General features: G+C 38.6%; 3 protein-coding genes across 4 annotated transcripts in view; all 3 read left to right on the top strand.

The window, feature by feature from the left end:
- LOC127430276 (leucine-rich repeat-containing protein 75A-like) overlaps positions 1 to 10180 on the top strand; it is a 44485-nt gene extending 34305 nt beyond the window's left edge. Inside the window, exon 4 of the mRNA XM_051679978.1 lies at positions 7240 to 10180. Coding sequence (XP_051535938.1) covers positions 7240 to 8065 — 826 coding nt within the window. The 3' untranslated portion in view covers positions 8066 to 10180. The remainder of the gene's footprint in view (positions 1 to 7239) is intronic.
- An 885-nt stretch (positions 10181 to 11065) lies between these two features.
- LOC127430284 (adapter molecule crk-like) lies at positions 11066 to 17278 on the top strand. Its single transcript, XM_051679992.1, has 3 exons — positions 11066 to 11588; positions 13012 to 13589; positions 15012 to 17278. Exons 1-3 carry the CDS (start codon positions 11369 to 11371, stop codon positions 15147 to 15149), a joined length of 936 nt encoding a protein of 311 aa, XP_051535952.1. The 5' UTR covers positions 11066 to 11368; the 3' UTR covers positions 15150 to 17278.
- An 875-nt stretch (positions 17279 to 18153) lies between these two features.
- Positions 18154 to 23419, top strand: LOC127430287 (14-3-3 protein epsilon). Of its 2 annotated transcripts, XM_051679996.1 has the most exons (7): positions 18154 to 18338; positions 20244 to 20443; positions 20528 to 20634; positions 20736 to 20942; positions 21047 to 21183; positions 21759 to 21798; positions 22390 to 23419. In XM_051679996.1, exons 1-6 carry the CDS (start codon positions 18275 to 18277, stop codon positions 21764 to 21766), a joined length of 723 nt encoding a protein of 240 aa, XP_051535956.1. In that variant the 5' UTR covers positions 18154 to 18274; the 3' UTR covers positions 21767 to 21798; positions 22390 to 23419. The 2 variants fall into 2 exon arrangements, with proteins under 2 accessions (XP_051535956.1, XP_051535955.1); XM_051679995.1 differs by lacking the exon at positions 21759 to 21798.
- The last annotated feature ends 1761 nt before the right edge of the window (positions 23420 to 25180 follow it).

The raw sequence follows: 25180 nt of genomic DNA, 5'->3' as shown, positions 1-25180 counted from the left end.
TCACAGGCCCAAGAGAGGAATAGATTAAAATGTTACAGAAAATGCCAAAAAAAAAAAAAAAAAAAAAATAACAAAATAAAATTCCTTCCTCATTTCTTTCACGAAATGTGAACAATTTGTTACAATGTTATACAGTATGGCTTGGACCTTACACCCTCCCACCCACCTGCTGCTCAAAGTCTCTGCTTTATTTTCAGTTTCAAATAGAAATTGAAATGGTTTATCTCTGTATCGCTGAGCAGAAGTGAGAAACTTTAACCTTATAACTCAAACCTTTGTTGGAATCTTTCATATTGATGATTCCCTCTTTCACTGGAAAGACAGCACAAAGACACCATATAGTACACCCCTGTTGCTGAGTGAAAATTAGTCTTGTGTGATTAGTGCTGTGAGTAAAGACTAAAGGGGGACTGAAATGGCATTAAAGAGTGCATTTTTGTTAATTGAAGGAATGATTTAAATTTCAGATCAATTACAAAGCTACATTAAACAAATTAAGCATCAAGTAGATTGCAAAATCTCTGATTAAACATCCTTTTCTGCTTAACTGTTTTCTAAAAAGTTCCTTTTTCCGGTTGTGTCAAGTAAACCACCCGCATCTTAGTTCAGGTGTTGAAAATTACAATAGTTTAGAAATGACTTGGGTAACTAACTCTTACTTTCATATGCAGTCAGTGACTAGTCAGACCTGAATGTTATTTAAGCAATAAGTCATGAGAGTCTGTGCTATATTGTGTAATGTAGTCATGGCTAAAGTGCGTTGTTAGGCACAATATCCAGAAGCGTGTCTGTGATACCTTTAGCCATGACTACATTCACAAAGCATTGCCTTAAGTGTCTTTTTTGATTTTATAAAATTGTAGTTGCACTATAAAAATATCAAGGACACAAATTTAATGAAAATATTATTTTATTGAGCAAATTCATAAAGTGCCATAACTTCCGCTAGAATATACAGTATAGTCCCAGACAAGACCATGGTTGATAATCAGCTGGTTAAGATAAAAACCTACGGTTGATAATTGGTTTCTATGGGTTATGGTTTCTGCATAGTGATAAACACAGTAGCCATGTCAATAGGTGTTTTGTGAGATAGCTGTTACTATATTGTGTATTTTAGCATGGCTTGAATGCTGGATTGGTCAATAAGCATCCAATATTGGAATTATCTGTTTTATGAAAAACTTTATTATATTGCGAACATTATATAACACCTAATATAACACTTTCAATCCATAAATGTTTATGTTAGTATTTCTTGTCATGTTACATAATAACAACTATCCATCATTCTGCATTATGGTTAGTTTTGCACATGAACCAATTTTCTGGTTAATGTGACTCTTTGGTTTATTAGAATAGCTGAAAATGATCAAATACTAAGGACAGAATTTAAGTGGGTCAGATGCATTCAGGGTGAGGTTGCTGTGAGAGGGAAAGGTGTTTTCTCCTGAAGAGCGTGGGATTCGCGATCCTGGCCAGTAATATCAGGAGAGTTTACATCCTGTTCTGGTTTAGCCATTTCCTTGACACTGCTGATGTTTTATTTGCTAAGTTAATGACAGGATCAGAGTGGGAGAGGAAATATATTATTCAGAATGAGCTTAGCATGTCAAATCAGGATATTCATTATTCCTCTCTTCCTCAAATGCCACTTTGATTAAATATATTCATGTCCTGGTGCGAATTATTGATGGCCACATTATAAATTAGTATTCTCACTGGTTCTTTTCTCGCTTTCACTCATTCTCTCTTAGCTTGCTTGCTGGCAAACTGTGGTGACACACTGAGCTTATTATGAGTCTGCTACATGTGCAGCAGTTACAGAAACACACTTGTTCTTTTTTGCTTAAAGGGATAGTTCACATTCTGTCATGGTTTACTCACCACTAATGTTGTTCCAATCCAGTTTGACTTTATTTCTTCATTGGAACACAAAAGGAGATGTTTAATTGTTTTCCTCAATTAGCAATTCAAATACTTCTATTTGTAGGAATCTATTCAGAGGAAGGTATTCATTTTTATTTGATATTTGAGCAAGTTATAAAACATTTACTGGTATACAGTTAGTTGGGGCAGCAAATGTCCACGCTAAAAGGTTTTATGTCATACTGAATAGGGTCCTGGAAGAGGCTATTTGAATTTGTGAGCAGGGTTGCATGGTTATGCAACAATGGATATGTGAGTGATTTTTCACTTAGAGGAAATTAGGACGATTTTAAAGAGAAAATGCTTTAAAAACACAATTGTTATAGTTTTAAAGAAAATATTATATTAAAATCTTTCTTCTTTGCCAGAATTCCCTTTTTAATAAATCTAGAATCAACAAATGAATAAGACGTGTTTAAATCAGGGAAATTCTGCATTGTTTCTTCTCCTAAGAACCATAACATTTTATAAAAATAATATTTAATTAATAATACAATTCATTTGGTATTTATGTATACAAATTGTAATTTCTTTAAATCAAAGAAACACTGTCCCCAATACTGTTGTCATTACCATCGTGCCAAGCATTTTTGAGAATTTTATTTTTTTTATATAAAAGTTTACAGTTGTGCCCAAAAGTTTGCATACCCTTGGAGAATTGGTAATATATGTACCATTTTTAAAGAAAACATGAGTGAGCAGGCAAAACACATTTCTTTTATTTCTTATGGGATTCATATTCAACTGTAGGTTATAACAGAATGGCACAATTATAAAACAAAACATGGCAACAAAGAAAAAAATGAAATGACCCCTGTTCAAAAGTCTGCATACCCTTAGTTCTTAATACTGTGTATTGCCCCCTTTAGCATCAATAACAGCGTGCAGTCTTTTGTAATAGTTGTCTATGAGGCCCCAAATTGGTATATAGCTGCCCATTCGTCTTGGCCAAATGCAAATTGTCTGCCAGTATTTTCTGATAACATGCTGCATTCATCTTGCCATCAATTTTCACAAGATTCCCCGTGCCTTTAGAGCTCACACACCCCCAAAACATCAGTGAGCCACCACCATGCTTCACAGTGGGGATGGTATTCTTTTCACTATAGGCCTTGTTGACCCCTCTCCAAACATAGCGCTTATGGTTGTGACCATAAAACTCTATTTTGGTCTCGTCACTCCAAATTACAGTGTGCCAGAAGCTGTGAGGCATGTCAAGGTGTTGTCGGGCATATTGTAACCGGGCTTTTTTGTGGCATTGGCGCAGTAACGGCTTCTTTCTGGCAACTCGACCATGCAGTTCATTTTTGTTCAAGTATTGTCGTATTGTGCCCCTTGAAACAACCACACCGTCTTTTTCCAGAGCAGCCTGTATTTCTCCTGAGGTTACCTGTTCTTTCTTGGTCTACCTGACCTTGGCTTGGTATCAAGAGATCCCCAAATTTTCCACTTATTAATAAGTGATTGAACAGTACTGACTGGCATTTTCAAGGCTTTGGCATCTTTATAAAGTTCCATTACCTTGTTACGCAGGTCTTTTGACAGTTCTTTTCTGCTCCCCATGGCTCAGTATCTAGCCTGTTCAGTGCATCCACGTAAGAGTTAACAAACTCATTGACTATTTATACACAGACATTAATTGCAATTTAAAAAGCCACAGGTGTGGGAAATTAACCTTTAATTGCCATTTAAACCTGTGTGTGTCACCTTGTGTGTCTGTAACAAGGCCAAACATTCAAGGGTATGTAAACTTTTGATCAGGGCCATTTGGGTGATTTCTGTTATCATTATGATTTAAGAAAGAGCCAAACAACTATGTGATAATAAATGGCTTCATATGATCACCATCCTTAAATAAAAGACATGATCAGTCATATTTTCAAAATCAATACCAAAATTTCACAATTTCTGCCAGCATGCAAACTTTTGAGCACAACTTTATATTTAGTTATGATGGGAAGGAGAAGTGACCAAGGAGCACATCTCTGCTGGAGTAGATGGGAGAGTTTTCAGATCAAAAACAGGGAATAAAAATTATATGTTTTTTAATTCAGTTTGTTCCGAGCAGAAACAGTATTTTTCCATTCTTGTTCCGACGTTCTGATACCTCCTTTTCAACTGGTAACTGGTTAGAACGAAATAAAAGAATGGTTAATAACTGTCTTTTTTTTTTTTCTTTTTTTTTTAAACAGTACTCTGTGCTGAGGGTGTCACGATTGCAGTAGAGGCAGTACCCAAATGCAGAGTAAAAAACTAAAATATTTTTTATAAGAAAAACAAGAATTCCAGACAATGATAAAAAGTACGGGCTGGGCTGGAGCAAAAAGGGAGAAAAAAAAACACAGGACCGACTGGACAGGGAACAAGACCAAAGAACAGGACCAACAAACAAGACAACGAACAAGACGAACTGGCACTAGACAGCACACATGAGGAGACTAAAATAGGGAGAGAAATCAAACAGGTTAACAAGCAGGGCAGGTGAGACTAATGAACTAATAATAAGCAAACAAGGAGTCAGGGTATGACGCAAGACAGAGAGACATGAGGCAAAACAGAAACAAAACAAAGCCATGTGCTCTCACAAAAACGCAGACACCCGAATGGCACGAGCGCATATAGCCAAGACAATAGGCAACATGCGCTCATGCCAACCGACAGATAAGACGAGAGAACACATGGTGACGCCATTAAAGCAATGCCATGCATTCTTACACAAGACAAAGCCTGAGTGTACATCGCAAGGCAAACACCACACGATGCACGCAACAGGCGACAACACGAGACAAGCCACCTGTGCGAGAGTTCGGCCACACACAAACCTGACACCTCAGGCCAAAGTAGCTGAACCTCAGCACAACGTGAAGACAGCTAGCAACCCAGGCACGCAGCGCAAAGCGAGCGCAACGTGCGTCCGCAGTCGCGAGAGACAGACACAGATTGACGCGAGTGCATCCCGCCAAGGTGACATAAGCGCAATGCACTCACACCGATACAATACAAGACATGGAACGTGAGTGTCCGGATCCTGCCAAAACCGAACCAGACAGGGAAGTCAGGATCCAGGCACCATGCTCCGGACACGTGACACGAGACCGACCAAAGAGCGCACGGCAGGGAAACCACAACAGAAGCCGTGCGCTCACACAAAGACAGAAGACAAAACACAAGACAGACACTGAACAATTATGTCACGATCCTGTCACACAAAAAGTCAGACTGACAGAGTGACAGAATCGTGACAGAGGGTGGGTGATATACCAACTGCAGTGTTATCAGATTTCTCAAGGAAAAAAAGGGACCTGGTCTTGAAAAACAAGTTCAAAATAAGGGGCATGCCTCTTAATGAGTGAAAATAAGCATTTTTTCCCAGGTGGGGGAATTATCAGCATAGTAATCATAACAAGCAAAGTATACAGTAGTCTGTATTCTTAATATTAAATATATCCCCAAAAATATTTCAAATATTTCAAAAATACATGTGGTCATCTAAAATAAATTAATAGACAAAATCTCTCTCTCCTGCATGCACACACTGCTTGGGTGTGTTTGGACTAAACGTCATCTTATGCATCTTATTACAGATCTGCTTCTCAGTCAAAACCCGGAAGCATCAAATCTGCATTAATGCATAAATATTTAACAATAATTTAGTGAAGACTTGGAAACAATTGAGCAATGTACTTTTTACCTCGATATTTTTCCATGTATCTGGATTAACTGTGCATGTATACATAGTAATTATATACAGTTGTCTAAAAGGTCTTCAGCATGTCACAGAAGGCTACATCCACAAAGTGCATTAAGCCAAAGAAATGTGTGATGCAGCAGTTTCCTTCAGAATCAAAGCGCATGCTTATGTTCACCTAAAAAGAGAGAAAGAGAGATTTTTGGGGCAACAGGAAGTGGTGTAATTCCAAAAATGTACTGTGATGAACCATTTAGACTTTCATGAATTAGTTTCATGAAAAAACAAAAAACAAATAGGCAGGTGCAAATAATGGTATATGCTATTTACACCCCAGTGCAAATAGTGTAAGGTACTATTTGCACCCATATATAAATACAAACACACAGTATATGGGCATCACTGCAGTGTGTTTATTGTGTTTATTGTGTTTATTTAGAGTACCACAGACACACTACATTAACCCCTAACCTTACATTAGAAAAAAAAAAAAAAATAACCTTGGTTTTACTACAGTAACCAGTTTCACAATGGTATTTTGTAGTACATCTACAGTAACCACAAAATTAACCATGGTTACTATATTACTACCACATTACTGTAAAATACCATGGTTAATTGCATTAAAACTGTGGTTTCTATCAAAAAACATGTTTACTACAATATTACTATAGTAATTCAGTAATGCAATCTACACACAAGCGATGCCGAGCAACGGGAACGAGTGCGATCGACAGACCCCGCCTCCGGATCAAGCCCTTCTCTGCACTCCTCGACATTAACTGTGACCAAATCACTGCGATGAAACCAACCTTTACATTAATTTGTATCTTGTATTTGAAGTATAGTATTAAAGGGAATATTAAGAGTGGAAATTGGAAATCAGATGGGAAAAAGAGTGGGACAAAAGGCGGTAGGACTACAGTACACATTCACACATCGTCTTTACTCCCCACGCCACTGCAGTGACATCTATTGTCTAGTTTGTTGTATATTCCTGTGGTTTCACCAGACTACTAGGGTGCATATAGTAACTCCGAAAAAAAATTATCGGAATTAAATTAACTGTTATTAACTGGTTACCAGCATTTTAAAATAATGTTTTCACTCCAGAACACTTGAAAGGGACTTCATTCTCGTTTTCGGTTACGTTCTGCAAAATTTTCGTTCCTTGGAACGTTTTCAGTCCCTGGTCAGAAATGTACGATTTTTACATCATGATTTGAAAGTAGCCTCATTAATTATCTGTCATCACCAAAATGGTCAGTATTTGAAAAAAATGAAAGTATTCATATGCAATTGATTGATTTTAATTTTCATAGGTTCACAAGTTAATTGACTGCTAGTTAAGTTGCTGTGTTAGAAAGTCCAAGGCAAATTTAACTTTTTCTTCAAAAAGTGAAGAAATTACCTTACTATTACACACAATATCAAAAATCCACACCATTAGACATTATACCAAAATCCACATTATGGTTGATCAAGGCCATGATTAGTTCTTAATTCCAGGACATTTTTCAATATTTAAAAATTGCCCATAACTGAAGAATTTATTATTATTTTTTTCTTTAGGCTGATTTACAAACACTTCTTCTCTGTCTTCCTCTTTTTCTCGTTCCCAGTCTGAAATCTGTTCTTTCAGGCCCTCCATCCAGTGGGACATTAGACCTCTCTGGCATCCCTCTTGGCGTAAAAGACATGGAACGACTCTGTGCCTATCTGCATCACCAAGCATCCCACATTTGTAGCATGGAGTTGGGCTTTACTGAGCTCACAGACGATGCCTTCCTTCTGCTCCTCCCTACACTGACGTCCCTTCCCCGCCTCGAGACTCTGGCCCTCAATGGCAACAGACTGACCCGTGCGGTGCTCAGAGAGCTCACAGACACGCTGAAGGACCCAGACAGCTTTCCCAGCATCACTTGGATTGACCTGGGGAACAACGTGGACATCTTCTCCCTCCCACAGTCTTTCCTGGTGAGCCTGCGCAAACGTTGTCCCAAAAAGGGCAACCTACCCACCATCCTTGAGTTTGGAGAGAGCCAGGCCAGTGAGCCAGAGGGCCGAATGGATGAGGACGATGCAGATGATACGAACAGGACAGAGAGCCTGGGAGAGCTCAGGTCTGAGGTGGAGGAAGAGACTGATGGTGAGATGGAGATCGAAGACATGATGGAGGAGTTGCTAGACTTTGACAGGGAGGTGCAGGGTAAGGACGAGGACGACAGTATGTGGACCTTGGAGGAGCAAAGGTTGGTGAAAGATCCAACCATTAAACGGAGCAGAGAGAAGAAACCATCTAAAGCAGAGGGCGAAGAGGACTTACATAGTCAATCTTCCAACCTGTCTTGCTCCAGCCAGTCTCAGCACTCTTCTGGGGCCATTGAGCCATTGAGAGAGGACTCTGTCCCAGACCAGTTAGCAGGTCATTCAGACAACCCTACCTGATCAAATCCACTGTCTAATTTGATTAGACATTGCAACCTTTAGGCCCTTTAGGAAAAAGAGAAAGGAAGCACCTGCCAGGCTGTCGAACATTCTCAGTTTGGTGCCAAAACTGAGAGAGGAATGTTCATGTAGTCATGAAATTCAACAGGATTCATAGGGTTGACAATCACTGAAACTAAAATGTATGCGTAATTGAATAAGATATCACAGTTGTGTTGCTATTGTTAATGACTGTCTATTGTTGCAAAGGAAGAACATGAAATGTACACAACTACAAGAATATACACAGATTACATATTATTTATTAGATACTATTTCAAACTCTGCTTTAAGTTTTGTAGTCAGGGTTTCCCCCTCACTTTCATAACCATAAACCTCTGCCTATGTGCCTGTTCACCACCCGGCTGGAGAGGCGTGTGTGTAGGCGTGCATTTTGGTGTTTTTCATTGCTTGCGAGAGACAGATTTGTGCAGGAAATCAAAAACTCATCAGTGGATTGGGCACCTCCAGATCTTATATTAAACTATGTGTCCATTTATGCCTCTAACTGTTGCAAGCACCATGTTCTCTCCAGCAGTAGCAAATCTACATTTTATTCAGTACTGTCCAATGAATATGCATGTCCCAAGTGTCAGATGGATGGGACACAGATGAGATTATATTAAGTGCCCCTGATTTTAACAGTGGAAAACCAAAACCTCTTGTCACAGTATTGCCCCAAAAATAATTTCTTTGTGTGATAAAGAGCAGTGCTTTAAAAGGGACTGAAGCCAAAGAGAAAAGACTGCCTCCACATATCAAGGTGTCGTATAAAATGCTGATAGTCTGTTGTTCTGCTTGACATGAATATTGAAGAGAATGCTTGATGTGGATTTTGATGAGTTGGTTTTTCAGCTCTGTTCTTTAACATAGATCTTTAAATCACTAAAATGGCATTAATGTTGGATTTTAATTATGCATTGATAATTAAAGATTAAGATATTTCATAATATAAACGTCTAGTGCCTAAATATCTAAATACAATTGCATTAGTCAAAAGTAGTTCTAATAAGCCTGTATGTAATTTCAGTAAATGTATAAAAGTTTAAATGACAATGCATATTGATTAGATAGTATTTGTCAAGGTAGAAAACAAATATTTAATTTCAGTATATAAATCCTAATTGAGAATTGTCCTCAACTTTTTCCATTTATACTATACTTTGTATAATATCTTTTGATCTTACATGCAAAATGTTCCTCAGTGTTTTTCTAAAGGTGAATTCAGCTCCCTTCTTTAAATGATGGTTTATAACATGGGTATGAATTACTTTTCATAATTGAGGGAAGACTCTTGTAGTGAAGTTAACCAACCTACTTTGGATATCAGAGATGGTCATGACATCATTTTGTTTCCTTTGTTTTTTAGAGCCAGTTGTGTTCCTATGGTCGCCAGGTAGCCTCAAAGTATCCTGCTCTGTTTCAAAGTCATAACTTTTAGATCGCCAATATAGAAAGGAAAATAACTGTATTGAAAATTGCTCTTAAGAACTGTGAGCAGTAAAAAAAAAAGTAGCCTACAATTTGCTTTTTGTCAGTATTTCTGTCCTGTATTCCTATGGTTAATGAAGCGAGGAGGATCCACAATTCAACTGTTTTCAATTTCCGGTCTCCGGTGTTTTCACTCGCATCGGTGTATATTCTTAGCGGGTAATGTAATGTTTAAGGTATTACATTTGTAAAATGGTTCAAAATACATGCTGATACTTCACAGAGTCGAGATGACCGTTTTGTTATAGACAGTGCCTCACCTGAGTGTGTAGATGACATGAAGAGATGATCCGAGGTGAGTTACATTGATATAATTAATTATTCTGAGCTGTTATGACAGCTAACAATGGCACAATTTGAGCCTGAAATTAATTTTTACTCCAAGTAACACTTAAGTGGTTGTTCTCCTCTGGATCTTTCCTTTTGGCAGTTTTTACTTGTGGTCTGGAGACAAGAAATGCAAAACAGGCCATTAGAATCATCATGGCGCCGTCCAGTGGTTGCTCAGGAATACTGGATATGTGAATATCATCACTGTAAACACAGTGTATTGACTGTTGGCAACAAAACCAATAAACCTTTAACAAATACACACTTCACGGTTTTATACAGCAAGTGTTTTTGTTGGAACTGGTGTTGATTTATTGGTGCAGCACAGTATTGAACCAGAATAAACCAGTAATCGATGTCGACATCTATGATTTATAAATGCATCTAACAGATTAGTTATTATTATGCTTAAAAAAACCGCAAATGGTGAGTCAGTTGGCTGTCATAAATAACAAATTTATATTATTAAAATAACGTACAGAAGTCGAAATATATTTAAAATCATTCGTTTCCATCATCTTTCCTGTCGACACGCCCCCTTCCAACATCCCATCTCGGCAACTCGTGTCTCATCTAGAATTCCAAGTTTCCCACTAGTACGACTTCACATATCGTTCATGTGCTCGGAACTCGTAATTACAATGTTTCCGACTCCACTTGAGGGCACATAAAACAAACAATTTGAGAATAAATTAGCGATGCACATTAGCGTTAATCAGTTGCTACCCGTGCTGTTATGAATCCAATTTTCTGGTGTAATGTGATGTATAACGTAATTTAGTACAAATTATATTACTAATAACATGAATACAAATGTCTGTTATCGTAATAAAAGGTAAAGTAATTGTGTGTATGAAAATAAATCATATTGTAAATCTATTTAGCCTATATTAGTAAATAAGCTGTGTTAACAAGGATAAAAAAATAAAATACAATTAAATAAAAAATGTAATCACAAATGTAATATCTGAAACACGCAGCCATGTAATTAAAATAAACACGATGGTGGTGTCTTTTTTTTTTTTTTTTTTAGTTGACCTCATCAATATGGCCACTTATATGCACCATGCGAATTTATTGTGGTATAACGTCACATCCGGGAAATAAGGTCGAAAATTGTTTCCCTTGTCCGCCATTTGAAATATTTGAACTTCCTTGTGACAACTTCCAATGTACGTTTTGGTTGACACTGAAAAATTATCAGCGGGTCTAGGCGAATAGTCGTAGTTTTTTGCGTCTCGTGTTCGTTGGGCCTCCAGCGTCTGCTCTTTTCTCGCCCGATTGGAACAAAAAAGCGTAGAAAACTGTGCGAATGGTGCGCGTTTTCGAAACGTGTTCAACAGCGGAACGCGGTAAAGTTTGTGCATGAGTTGAACGCTGGTTGCGGATAAGGAGAGGCGAAGGGAAGGCCTGTGAAGCCTTGGCTTTTTTCTTGTGCTAGTCATGGCCGGAAATTTTGATTCAGAGGACCGAGGGAGCTGGTATTGGGGGAGATTAAGCCGGCAGGAGGCGGTTTCGCTGCTCCAGGGACAGAGGCACGGGGTGTTCCTGGTGCGGGACTCGATCACTATTCCCGGGGACTACGTGCTGTCTGTTTCGGAGAACTCCAAAGTCTCTCATTACATAATAAACAGCATCAGCAGCAATCGCCAGTCCGGACCAGGTAGGTGGTGCATGCAAAGGGGGGGACTTCATTACTGGCAACAACTGGATGAATAAAAAGCATCCTTAACTACACATTTAGCTGCATTATGAGTCTAATAATGATTACATGTAACATAGGTCTGTCATACTTATTGGTACAGTTTCTGTTCATTTATTGTGTCATTCTGGTATTTAGTGTATTTAGCTCCATGGTATAGTACAAAAAAAATTGTCAAAAATGCAGGAATTAAAATGGGAGGCAAAGTTATTTTCAAAAATCAAATAGGAATCAAAGTTGTTGATCTTCTTAAGCTATCAGTTTAGTTTAGCTATTTAGTTATATTTATGATTTTATCTTTCCAAAAGTCAAATAGGAGTCAAAGTTATTTTATTTTTTAACAAGCAATACTTTTGGTTAAGTCATTTAGACATTTAAGACTTTTGATCTTTTACTAAATGTCTGTTCTGAATCACCGATTGTGTTGAAAGAGAAATTTTAAATCAATGACTAAACGCCTCATGTTAAGGCATAATGGCATCACTTTGTTTTGAGATGCTTAGAACATGTTGAAACTTGATAATCGACAAGAGTGAATTTCAGAAACCAGTACTCAGCTTTTTAACGAGTTAACCCAAAAATGTTCTCATCATTTACTCACATTCATGCCATCCCAAATTTGTATAACTTTTTCTTCTACTGAACACAATCAAATATTTTTAGAAAAATATCTCTGTTGGTCAATTCAATGCAAGTGAATGCTGACCAAAACTTTGGAGCTCAAATTGGCACAAAGGCAGCATAAAAGTAATCCATACGACTTGAGTGGTTTAAGCCATATCTTCAGAATGATATGATAGGTGTGGCTGAGAAACAGATCAATATGTAAGTCCTTTTTTACTGTAAATCTCCACATTTGACCAGCCCCAACCAGTAGGTGGCGATATGGACACAGAATGTCAATCGGCAAAAACAAAAGAAGAATGTGAAAGTGGAGATTTGTAGTAAGAAAAGTAATTAAATATTGATCTGTTTCTTATCCACACCTTTCATATTGCTTCTGAAGACATGGATTTAACCATTGGAACTGAATGGATTATTTTATGCTACTTTTATCTACTTTCTGAAGTTTTGGTCACCATTCAGTTGTACTGTATGAACCAACGTAGCAAAGATATTTTTCAAAAAGTCTTTATTTGTGTTCAGCAGAAGAAAATCATACACCTCTGGGATGGCATGAGGGTGAGTAAATGAGGAGAGAATTTGAGTGAACTATCCCTTTAAAATTAAAAATGTTTGGCATTTTCTGAAGACAACATGGACAATACTGTAGTTTACAAAGAGTAATTGTTGCTCCCTCCACTTGTTTAGTCGTGATTCATAGATTGCAGAGAAGTGATAACTATCTGATGAGCTCAAATGTTTTCTTGCTGTCATCTTTTAGGACTCGCTCCTTGGTTCCGCATTGGAGATCAGGAATTCGATGCCTTACCTGCCCTGTTGGAGTTCTACAAGATCCATTACCTGGATACCACCACTCTTATAGAGCCCATCAACAAATCCAAGCACTCTTCCTTCATCAGTGTCAATGCAGGAACAGGAGCAGCTCCCCAGAGGCTGGAAGAGGAGTATGTCCGTGCCCTGTTTGACTTCCCAGGCAATGACGACGAGGACCTTCCCTTTCGAAAGGGTGATGTTCTTCGAGTCCTGGAGAAGCCAGAGGAGCAGTGGTGGAATGCTCAGAATTCAGAAGGCCGTGTCGGGATGATCCCCGTGCCCTATGTGGAGAAGTACCGGCCAGCCTCACCAACATCAGGGGCCCCTGGAAGTGGATCTGTTGGAGGACCTGGCGCTCACGGCAACTCGGATGGCCACAGTTCTCAGTCCCCTCCTCTGCTTGGTGAGCCAGGCCAGTACGCTCAGCCCACATCCTTACCCAACCTTCAGAATGGTCCAGTCTTTGCCAGGGCGATTCAGAAGAGAGTTCCCAATGCCTATGACAAGACTGCTCTTGCTTTAGAGGTGACAAACCTAACCATTCTCTAGTCTCTTTTCTTGCCCTCTTTTTCTACACAATATTTTATTTATAATATTGTATGTAAAAGACTCTATATTTTATATAATATAGTTTTATGTAGAATTTAAAGGGATAGTTCACCAAAAAATAAAAAAATTCTCTTCCACATGCCATCCCAGATGTGTATGACTTTCTTTCTTCTGCAGAACACAAAGGAAGGTTTTTTGAAGAATATTTCAGCTCTATAGGTCCATACAATACAAGTGAGTGGTGGCCAGAACTTTGAAGATCCAAAAAGCAGCATAAAAGTAATCCATACGACTCCAGGGGATAAATCCATGTCTTCTGAAGTGATATGATAGGTGTGGGTGATTAACAGGGAAATATTGAAGGCATTTTTTTTTTTTTATCATAAATCTCCACTTTTACATTTATTTATTTTTTTCCCAATTTGGAATGCTCAATTCCCTATGCGCTCTAAGTCCTCGTAGTGGCGTAGTGACTCGCCTCAATCTGGGTGGCGGAGGACGAATCTCAGTTGCCTCCGCGTCTGAGACCGTCAATCCGCGCATCTTATCACGTGGCTTGTTAAGCGCGTTACCGCGGAGACATAGCGCGTGTGGAGGCTTCACGCTGTTCTCCGCGGCATCCACACACAACTCACCATGCGCCCCACTGAGAGTGAACCACAATATAGTGACCACGAGGAGGTTATCCCATGTGACTCTACCCTCCCTAGCAACCGGGCCAATTTGATTGATTAGGAGACCTGGCTGGAGTCACTCAGCACACCCTGGATTCGAACTCGCGACTCCAGGGGTGGTAGTCAGCGTCTTTACTTACTGAGCTACCCAGGCCCCCCACTTTTACATGCTTTAGTTTTTGGCGATTCGCGTTTTTCGTGCATATCGCCACCTACTGGGCAGGGAGGAGAATTTATAGTATAAAGGACTTAATATTGATCATTTTCTCTCCTGCACCTATCATATCGCTTCAGAAGAAGGATTAAACCACAGGAGTCATATGGATTACTTTTATGCTACCCTTATGTCATTTTTGGAGCTTCACAGTTTTGGTCACTATTCTCTTGCATTGTGAGGACCAACAGAGCTGAGATATTCTTCTAAAAATCTTTGTGTGTGTTCTGCAGAAGAATGAATCTCATACACATTTGGGGTTGCCCGAGGATGAGTAAATGATGGGAGGGTTTTCCTTTTTGGATGAACTACCCCTTTAACAGTGAAAATGGAGCAAGAAGGGGAGGTTATTTCTGCTTTGGCGCCTCCCAGTGTCTCTGTGACCCATGTGTTTAAAACACAGATTTACAAACACAATTGCTTTCTGGGGTATTTCTGACAGCCTTCGGTCTTATCTTGTGTTATTATTCTGAAGTGCTCTTGTGTTTACAATGTAACTCTTTGCTTTAGGTTGGCGACATGGTGAAGGTGACCAAGATCAATGTAAACGGGCAGTGGGAGGGGGAGTGCAAGGGAAAGCATGGCCATTTTCCCTTTACCCACGTCCGCTTGCTGGACCAGCACAATCCAGAAGATGAACTGAGCTGAGAGAGCAGATTGTCTTCCCTCGCAGCCCTTAGATGTACACACACTCTGGCTCCTCAAACATCCTCACAACTACCCCTCCGCCAGCTCCTTTTCCTGCCCACCTTTGTCATTACCTTGTGCCATTGTGTCAGTCATGCCAAAATGCACAGTATCTGCAACAATTTCCTTGTTAGATTTTATGCAATAATTGAAGGTATTTGCTGAGTAAACACTAAATTCCACATGCAACTCCATACACTACAAAGAGAGGAGTGTTAGTGTGTGTTCTCTTGTGAACTGATAAAAATAAGAGGAGATGCCTGCTTGGACTTAAGACTTGAGAAGATTGGTGTCTTAACAAGGGACTGTTCCTATGCTTCTTTGAATGCGGTAGCTTACACTATACTTATAGTGTTCTAGAACACAACGGCATTCACAGGGATTGAAAACAAGCCCTCTTCCACACTACAAATCATATACTACATGAAAATATTGCAGATCAAACATGCTAAAGTTTACCATTCCAATCAGTACAGTCTTCTTGATAGGCTTGTCATTACTGACTCACCACTGGTCAACTGTATCATGAAGGGGTTCCTTCTGGGGCGGTACACTAAAAAATAGAGGCTGAGCAGATTGAGCAGCCGGAGCCTTCACAGCATCTAGTTTTATTTATGCACAACACTTCTAATGTATACAGGATGGACCACTTGTAAGTTGAACACGGTCTGTAATGCATCATTATTAAGTACCGCTAAGTAACTTTTGAGTTTTACTATATTTTCATTAACTATAATCAGGAAATGCTACTTGCTCCTTTCACCATTATCGCTGTACTTGGAAGTATTACACTAAATGCAGAGTTGTTGAATGTGTAACCCTAATTTCTTATGCTAGTCTCAGCTGTTGATCTCCACAAAAAGTCAACTTAAGACAAAATAGATAGTAATTTTTGTTTTAACTTAAACAGTTTAACTAATGCATTTTTGCATAAACATCCCTTGCCCAGGTTAAATATACAATAAGTGGTTCATTTAGTGGCTCTCTGGTGTGCCCCAAAAAACTGCTGTTAGATATTGATATTTTAATAAGTGTCACATTAATGTGAGAAGCCTAACCTGATGCCTCAAATGTATCTTGCTCAAAACTGACTTTGCACAAACAAGTAGCCTTTATTTACAATTGGCTTAATGTATCTGTAACCTGACTAGTGATTTTGGTTTTGTTTAAGCATCAACCTCCATCATGCCTATATTTCTGATCTAATATAGACTGAGATATTGCGATAGGACACTTTCTTTTGAAATGCCCAAATATGTATGTACCAAGTCAAATGCAGATGTTTTCCTAATTAGCTGCCTGCCTTAATTGCAAATTGTTGGCAATGACCAAATCGGCAATGTTTTTAGCCTAATTAGTTGAGAAAAAATACAAAAGCTAACCTTTGTAACCTGCGTCCGTTACTATTGAGCATAGAGAACAGAACTTGAATGTCTGTGGACAAATGTATGAATTAAAACACTATGAAACATTAATGTTTTTACCCATTATCTTAATTTGTTGCTGCTTTTTAAAAAGTAGACTAACTTTGTTCTGTAACAATGACAATCACCTGGAAATTCTTGCTTTTATGTCACACCTAAATGTTAGAAAGCTATGTTGTATATGTGTGTAGGTTAGCTATATGTTGTCATGATGTGACAGCAAGCCAGCCATGTTATGTAATTGTCACCTAAGTCGTAATTATGAAGGACGTTGATGTTCATTACCTGTTTTAACTGTCTAAGCCTCTACTATGTTTCAGTCAGAATTGTCCATTTTCAAATTAGAACACTAAAATCAGTCGCAAAGCTGGTATTAGAGTCTTGCAAGTCTGTAACTCTCGCCGATGTCCTGTTAGACTGAGCATCATTTTGAGCTATGACTAGGTTGAATGAGTAATCACAATTTGTGTCTGAACATTTTAATTGTACCCAAAGTATTGTTTCATACCTAAATAGCAACACAGTAATTTTGTGAAATTAATCTTGTGTTATCCTTTACGTGCATCCAAGTCTGTCAGAACAGTGTTTAAGCCACACGAAAGGAAAAAAAAACTACGTTTTTGTTACAGTTTTATTCCTGTACATGAAATAAAGTTGACCCCTATAGTAATGCTACTCAAAACTTTTACTTGGGTTGCATGCTTTTATAGTAAAAACTATTTTATTACAATTTTATCCTGCCATAGTACAGAACATACTATGTAGAAAGTGACAGAGAAGCAAGATTTGTTATCCTATTATGCTAGCATAATTTTTTTACATTTATGATAAACTTAGCAGCTTTTTATTTTCTAAATGCCTTCCTAGAGCTATTAAACCTGGTTGAAAATTGTGAAGTTATGAAACCCCTTACAAAAAAGTATTGTGTTGTACCATGGTACAGTGAAGGTATTGTATAATAATACCATGGTACTGAAAGAACACAAGTATTTACATGGTACTCCAAGGTTCTTCATAGAATACAATAGTATGAATAGTATGCTATTTTGTAATAACTAACACTAAAACGGGGGGGGGGTGGCATTGCCCCTCTAGATTTTTTTGGTGCCTCCCATGAAACTTATGACGTGTCCACTTACACTAGAACAGTTAACACTCATGGCTGGGGGGGGGGCATTGCCCCCTAGATTTTTCTTGTGCCCCCCTAAAACTTATGATGCCCCCACTTACACTGAAACAGTTAACACTCATGGCTGGGTCTAAGAGGGGGCATTTCCCTCCTAGATTTTTCTTGTGCCCCCCATGAAACTTGCGACACCCCCACTTATACCAAAACAGTTAACACTCATGGCCCGATCTAGGGGGGTGCATTTTTCTTGCACAAAATGCAAACCCACTCACTTTAACACACGCTGTATGATCAAACAAAGGATAATATAATTGTAGTTCTCTTTTCAAATAAAGAGGGTTAAAAATCCAACATTCGTGAGGGGAGAGTGTGGAGATGCTCTGAGTGATAGTTCCCGGATGAAGGTGTAACGCCATCTTTACTCCACACCATTCAATCCGCAGCTGTTGCTCGCATAGGGGCCTGCCGGTGAACTCACACTCCTCCTTCGCACCCAATCTCGCACTAAACACGCTTGCCGTGCGCTTTCCAACATGGGTGATCGGGACGATCTGGTGTATCAAGCCAAACTCGCCGAGCAGGCGGAGAGATACGATGGTAAGAGACAATGAGAGAGGTAACGGTAACGTTATTTTTGCAAAGCGAGTGTTCATGCAGGCTAACTGACGGTCAGGTTAGCTGGCTTAATTAGCAGCTGCATTCGCGATTATACCAGCGAGGAGCCTATCAATGACCAACCGATCTCCCTTTCCTTTTTATAGCGTTGCTTTCTCATTTTTACAGCCTGTGTATCCTATCGATGTGATATCGGGGTAACAGTAGAATGGCATATGAAGATGGAGACGTTTATTGAGGAGACAAAATGGCGGAGAGTTAGTGGGTGAGGCAAGCTGTTGCTAGCCATGGCGGAGGGGGTGACTGCGGTCTTCAAGCCTCATATAGGCGAAGAACAGCTTTAATATTTGTTAACAGCTGTCTTAAACGACACGATTAATCACGAGACATGCGTATTTTATGACTAAGGTTCATATATTCTTCCGAGTACCCTCGCAGCACAAAAGAGAGACTGTGTCTGTCGCAAAACCCGTTGAGGTGCCTACATAGACAGCATTTTAGGGTATTATGGTTCGCGTATTCTCATTCCCAAAAATGCTGTTTAGGCAGACAGCTTACAAGATTTTTAGATTTAGCTAGACCCTTGAAAGGGCTTGCAGGTATAGTACAGTAAAGCAACTAATGCTTAGTAAGCTGAGATGCAGTAGCCTTGCAGTGAGATTTCATTTCAGAATGTGTGTGGCTTGTGAGAAGACTCTCACTGGCTTCATGATATATTTTAACAAAATACTCCCTTGGTGATGGGATAGAGGTCTTATCTGGAAGGGATTCTGGGGTGTCTTATATTTTTGTCCTTACATCATACCAGAGCTGTTGTGGACTGTGAGGGAGTAATTTAATGTGTAATTCCAGCCATTAAAACCTACAGTAGGTATGAAGGCTTTTAATTAAAGGGATAGTTCACCCAAAAGATGCCATCTCATGCCATCCCATATGTTCGTCTTTTTGTCTTCTGCAGAACAAAAAGATTTTAAGAAAACCTTAGCTCTGTTGGTCCATTCAATGCAAGTGAATGGTGACCAGAACGTTGGAGCTCCAAAAAGCACATAAATGTAGCGTAAAAGCAACCCATACGACTCCAGTGATTTATTTAATGTCTTCTGAAGCGATCCAATCAATTTTGAAAGGAAATGGACCATAAAAGAAAACCCCTTTTCATTATAAATCTTGACATAAGCTCTTTGGCAATCATGATTTCAAACTTGATTACACTTACTAGTGCCATAGAGCGCTCTGCGCATGCATCAAGCTCTAGATTGTGCCTAGAGACTGCAATGGCAAGATGTGCAGTGAAAAAGGAGTTACATTTTGGTCTGTTCTCACCCAAAACTGATTGCTTCAAATGACATGGATAAACTACTGGAGTGTAATAGATTACCTTTATGCCTCATGTATGTGCTTTTTGGAGCTTCAAATGTCTGGTCACCATTCACTTGCATTGTAAGGACCTACAGAGCTGGAATATTCTTCTAAAAATCTTTATGTTCTGCAGCAAGAAAAGAAAATCATATACATCTGTGATGGCATGAGGGTGAGTAACATTTTTGGGTGAACTATTCCTTTAAAGCCCTTAAACATATGCAGCAGATAAAACGGACAATGGTGTGGTGCTTTACCATCACTACTATGTTTACTGTAGAATGATTATTAACAAAGGTTATTCACATTTTTTTTTAGAACATTCAAATAGAATTTGAATGGATAATCATGGGTTTATTATCTTTATATCTTGTTTGAATGAATAAATGAGTGGAGGAGGCCCCATACTTGCCTGTTGACTTGAGGAAAAATAGACCATATCTTTCATTGAGGTTATGAGCTCAAAATCTGTCCCATAATTAAATTCACCAAGCACAATGTCCTTCAAGATTATTTTCAATTTTGCAGAAATGGTTGACTCCATGAAGAAAGTGGCTGGGATGGATGTTGAACTGACGGTTGAGGAGCGAAACCTGCTCTCAGTGGCCTACAAGAATGTGATTGGGGCAAGAAGAGCATCCTGGAGGATAATCAGTAGTATTGAGCAGAAAGAGGAAAATAAAGGTGGAGAGGACAAATTGAAAATGATTCGGGAATATAGGCAAACGGTAAGACGTGACCTCCCAACTGATGCTCAGAAACATCACTGATGATTAATTTTGTGCTTCTAACCTCTAGATTTTCATTGTCAGGTTGAGACTGAGTTGAAATCAATCTGCAATGACATACTTGATGTACTGGACAAGCACCTAATCCCAGCGGCGAATTCGGGAGAGTCCAAGGTCTTCTACTACAAAATGTATGAAACCCATCGGCTTTGAATCTAACGTTGTGGCATATTGAGGTCACGAATTGATTCATCAGTGTTATAAACAGACCTTTCTCCCTTTGATGCCACAGGAAGGGTGATTACCACAGGTATCTCGCTGAGTTTGCCACAGGAAACGACAGGAAGGAGGCTGCAGAAAACAGTTTGGTTGCTTACAAAGCTGCTAGTGATATTGCAATGACAGACCTACAGCCTACACACCCCATTCGCTTGGGTCTTGCTCTAAACTTCTCCGTATTCTACTATGAAATCCTCAACTCTCCCGACCGTGCATGCAGGTTTGTCCTCTTGTTTTTTTATTAATGATGTTTGTTGCTACTGATCTTGTTTATTGTACACTAGGAAGTTACAATTGAATAACAGTTTATCTGTACCATCTCAGGTTGGCAAAAGCAGCATTCGATGATGCTATTGCTGAACTGGACACATTGAGTGAAGAAAGCTACAAGGACTCTACACTCATCATGCAGTTGTTACGTGATAACCTGACACTATGGACTTCAGATATGCAGGGGGATGGTAAGAAGTTTGAGATGCTAAGTTTGAAGAACATTTCTTTTAAAAAAAACAAAAAAAACAATTGGTACATGAAGGTGACATCTTCAAAGTTCTACTAAAAGCAGAAGCTATTTTTAGAGTGATTGTTTCAGAGTGCCCCAAATTAAGAATTGTGAGGCATAGTTTCCTGCCATCTCTGAAATCTGTTTTAAAAAGCATGGTTAAATGGGTTCTTAAATAAGCCAATTTTCATGTGGACCCTTAATTTTTGGTGGAAGAACATCACTTCTGTTAAATGTATTTGTGTTGGTGCTATTATTGACACCTTATTAGGAGAGATTTTGTTGGTCTTATGCAGTCTTCAGCAAATAAATCAAAGACATTTATTCCTACACAAGAAATAATGGAACAGTGTGCTGTATTTTCTTTCATCAAATAGCTTTTTAACTTCTTTGACTGTTTTCTGCTTTTCTCAAAAGAACAGACTGACCAAGTGCAGTGCACATCAATTCTACCTTTCATGTCATCTTGTGATGTGTCCAAACTCATGACATCCTATTTAACCCATCTTGCCTTTTTTCATCCCCACTATTTAGATTCCTAAAGGAAAATGTTAATTGCCCTCAAACTTTATTTGTAAGTGAGGCCACTCTTTCCAGCTCTTGCCCTTTTGCCCACCAATTGCATCATCACTCACCCGTTTGTAAGCTTTGTGTTGCGATCTTTGTAGCCACTGGAGTGCTCTATTTGCAGCATGTGTGAAACAAACGGTTTCTGCATGATCACTGCCAGGTCCTCTGTCCAATTGGAATGGCTGTGTTGTACCAATATATCACAGTTTGGGAAATTAGAGTACGTGCTCCTACAAAATCTACAGGAAGGGTATCTTATCTTCACTTATCCTTTTGTTTGGGAATTTAATTATATCTGTCATTTAAATGACTACACGAGATAACACTGCATTCAAATTAGACTTAAGCCAGATTTTGTTTTATATTTATTTTTGAGCTTGACAATTACAATTATTTTAACACAATGAATTAATGTAATTTCTCACAGCATGTGTCCACTAGAAGTTTTTTTGCTTTTTATATCATTTTTATTTGGCAAACTCCTAATGCATAGATCTTGATGTGCGAAACTGTACAACACATCACAGATTGATTGCAATAAGGGACGTTATTATTTAACAATAGAATAACGCTGGCCTTGTTTCTGTGTGCACAGGTGAGGAACAGAATAAAGAGGCATTGCAAGATGTGGAGGATGAAAACCAATGAGACAACACAGCCAATATGAGACTCCACCCCACTCCCCCCTCCTCTTTCCCAGACCCCACTCACAAAGGGAGCCACCAAGCCCAACCTTATGAGTGGCACTTAACAGCTTGATGCCTCCAGTTTTTTCTCTCCCTTTGTTTGATTTTTAATATTATTCTGTTTTATTAGCCCTTAAATTGAAATAAAATATACCACTTATTAAACAAACTTCAATTATGATTTTTGAATGGTCAGATCTTAACGTTTTTTTGTTTTTGTTTTTTCCCCTGGTACAACATTTTATTTTTTTATGTTCATTTACTTCATTTCTCTACATTTTTATCAGTTGCTGGATATATTTTGAGTTTTTCTTAATGTAATTACAGAAATTAACTTTTATTACTATTACTGATATGTCTACTATTAGTGGTTTGAGCTGTAATATTTCTGTGTTAGTGCAATTATCAGATGCAGTTAAAGAAAACAATTAAACCTTTAAAAGGGCAAGTCTAAACAAAGTGCTCTTTTTGTTGATTTAGTTTTTCAGAAAACGTCAAAGCAAATTTCTTTATCCATGTGCAGCTGAACATCACAAAGTAGTAATGTAGTAACATTTGCCAGTGGTCTGGACTGTAATTTGTGCTAAAATACTGTATTGCTCACATAGGCTGATGATGGTGGGTGGATAGCTGCAGCTCTATAAAATTGAAGGAGCCTTGTTGCTTTTAGAACAAAGACAAATGCAGGTCTTCATTGGCTGTCTCAAAAATAAAAGCACTAATAAAGTTGATTTTAAGCCTGCATGAGTACATGAAATAGTATATTTCTCTTCTTCCCCCAGTCTACTTAATGCTTATCATTTCTTCTGTTCTTTGTTAACTTGAAACTAGTTTGTACTACTGGATATTTGACTGGAACCACAGACCTTAAATCTGTATTACCAAGAAACAGCATGGAATTAACAATTAACTTAAAATAAAACTGCCTCAAGTAAAATATTTAACCTGCTCCTCTGCACTAAATGTTTTCCTTTCTCCACATCTGTACATATTTTATTATATCCTCCACATGGTTTGCCTTTCCAACATGAAATACAGAATTTCTATTTATAGAAAAGCATTTACTGTACTCTGCAAGGTCAGAGGAATTGGTCAAATGAAGTCTTAAATGAAATGAGCATTTCTGTCATTGATTTAGTCTTTTGCATGTAATAATTACCCTTCAGAAAAAGCAGGAGGAAAGAACAAATTTTATTTGCATTTGGCTAGTAGGACAAGTAGATACTGGGGTTTGCCAATCCAGGATTGTTGGTTTTAGCAAGAGACTTATTTGATGGATACTAGTTTATATATATATATATATATATACACACACACACACACACACACCGGTCAGCCACAACATTAAAACCACTTGCCTAATATTGTGTAGGTCCCACTTGTGCCGCCAAAAGCATCTCAGAATAACATTCTGAGATGATATTCTTCTCACTACAATTGTACAGAGCGGTTATCTGAGTTACCGTAGACTTTGTCAGTTCGAATCAGTCTGGCCATTCTCTGTTGACCCCTCTCATCAACAAGGCATTACTGTCCGCAGAACTGCTACTCACTGTATGTTTTTTATTTTTGGCACCATTATGAGTAAATTCTAGAGACTGTTGTGCATGAAAATCCCAGGAGATCAGCAGTTACAGAAATACTCAAACCAGCCCATCTGGCACCAACAATCATGCCACAGTCCAAATCATTGAGAACAAACATTTTCCTTATTCTGATGGTTGATGTGAACATTAACTGAAGCTCCTGACTCATATCTGCATGATTTTATGCACTGCACTGCTGCCACATGATTGGCTGATTAGATAATTGCATGGATAATTGTTGGTGCCAGATGGGCTGGTTTGAGTATTTCTGTAACTGCTGATCTCCTGGGATTTTCACACACAACAGTCTCTAGAATTTACTCTGAATGATGCTAAAAACAAAAAACATCCAGTGAGCAGCAGTTCTGCGGACAGTAATGCCTTGTTGAAGAGAGAGGTCAACAGAGAATGGCCAGACTGGTTCGAACTGACAAAGTCTACGGTAACTCAGATAACCACTCTGTACAATTGTGATGAGAAGAATATCATCTCAGAATACTATTTTGAGATGTGGGTTGGTGCTGTTTTGGCGGGACGAGGGAGACCTAAGGAATATTAGGCAGGTGGTTTTAATGTTGTGGCTGATCGGCGTATATATTCATATATAGTAGCCTACACTAACAAAATTGTAAACATCAACCCTACCCTAATGCCTTAACATGTTTAAATGATATCTCTGTGTTTTTTTTTTTTTTATGTATTTTTTTTAAATATATTTAATAAATACTAGATATAACCCTAACCCATAACAAAAAAATTTATTCTGAAAATGTAAGTTTTGTAATACAAAATGAAAAATCTTTTATCTGGCTTTCTTATTACTGTTAAGTCCTGTCTGTTTAAAGGAGAACACGCATAAAGATATAATTAATACGTTAATAACGACACAGTCATGTTTTTATGTCATGAGTTTTACACAATCATGTTCACAAAGACGAATCTGCATGATTCCAGCCTTGCTGAAGCACCCCCACATCATCACCAATCCTCTACCTGGTCATCTAATAGTTAGACGCAGACCTGGAGAGGCCTACAAGCCACAGTGTCTCGCTCCCACTGTGAAATTTGGTGGGGGATCGGTGATGATCTAGGGGTACTTCAGCTAGGCTGGAAT

Source organism: Myxocyprinus asiaticus, chromosome 39 (genome assembly GCF_019703515.2).
Source record: "Myxocyprinus asiaticus isolate MX2 ecotype Aquarium Trade chromosome 39, UBuf_Myxa_2, whole genome shotgun sequence".
In the NCBI taxonomy this organism is placed as follows: domain Eukaryota; kingdom Metazoa; phylum Chordata; class Actinopteri; order Cypriniformes; family Catostomidae; genus Myxocyprinus; species Myxocyprinus asiaticus.
The sequence above is the reverse complement of the archived record's forward strand: the minus strand, read 5'-3'. Positions and strand labels throughout refer to the sequence as shown.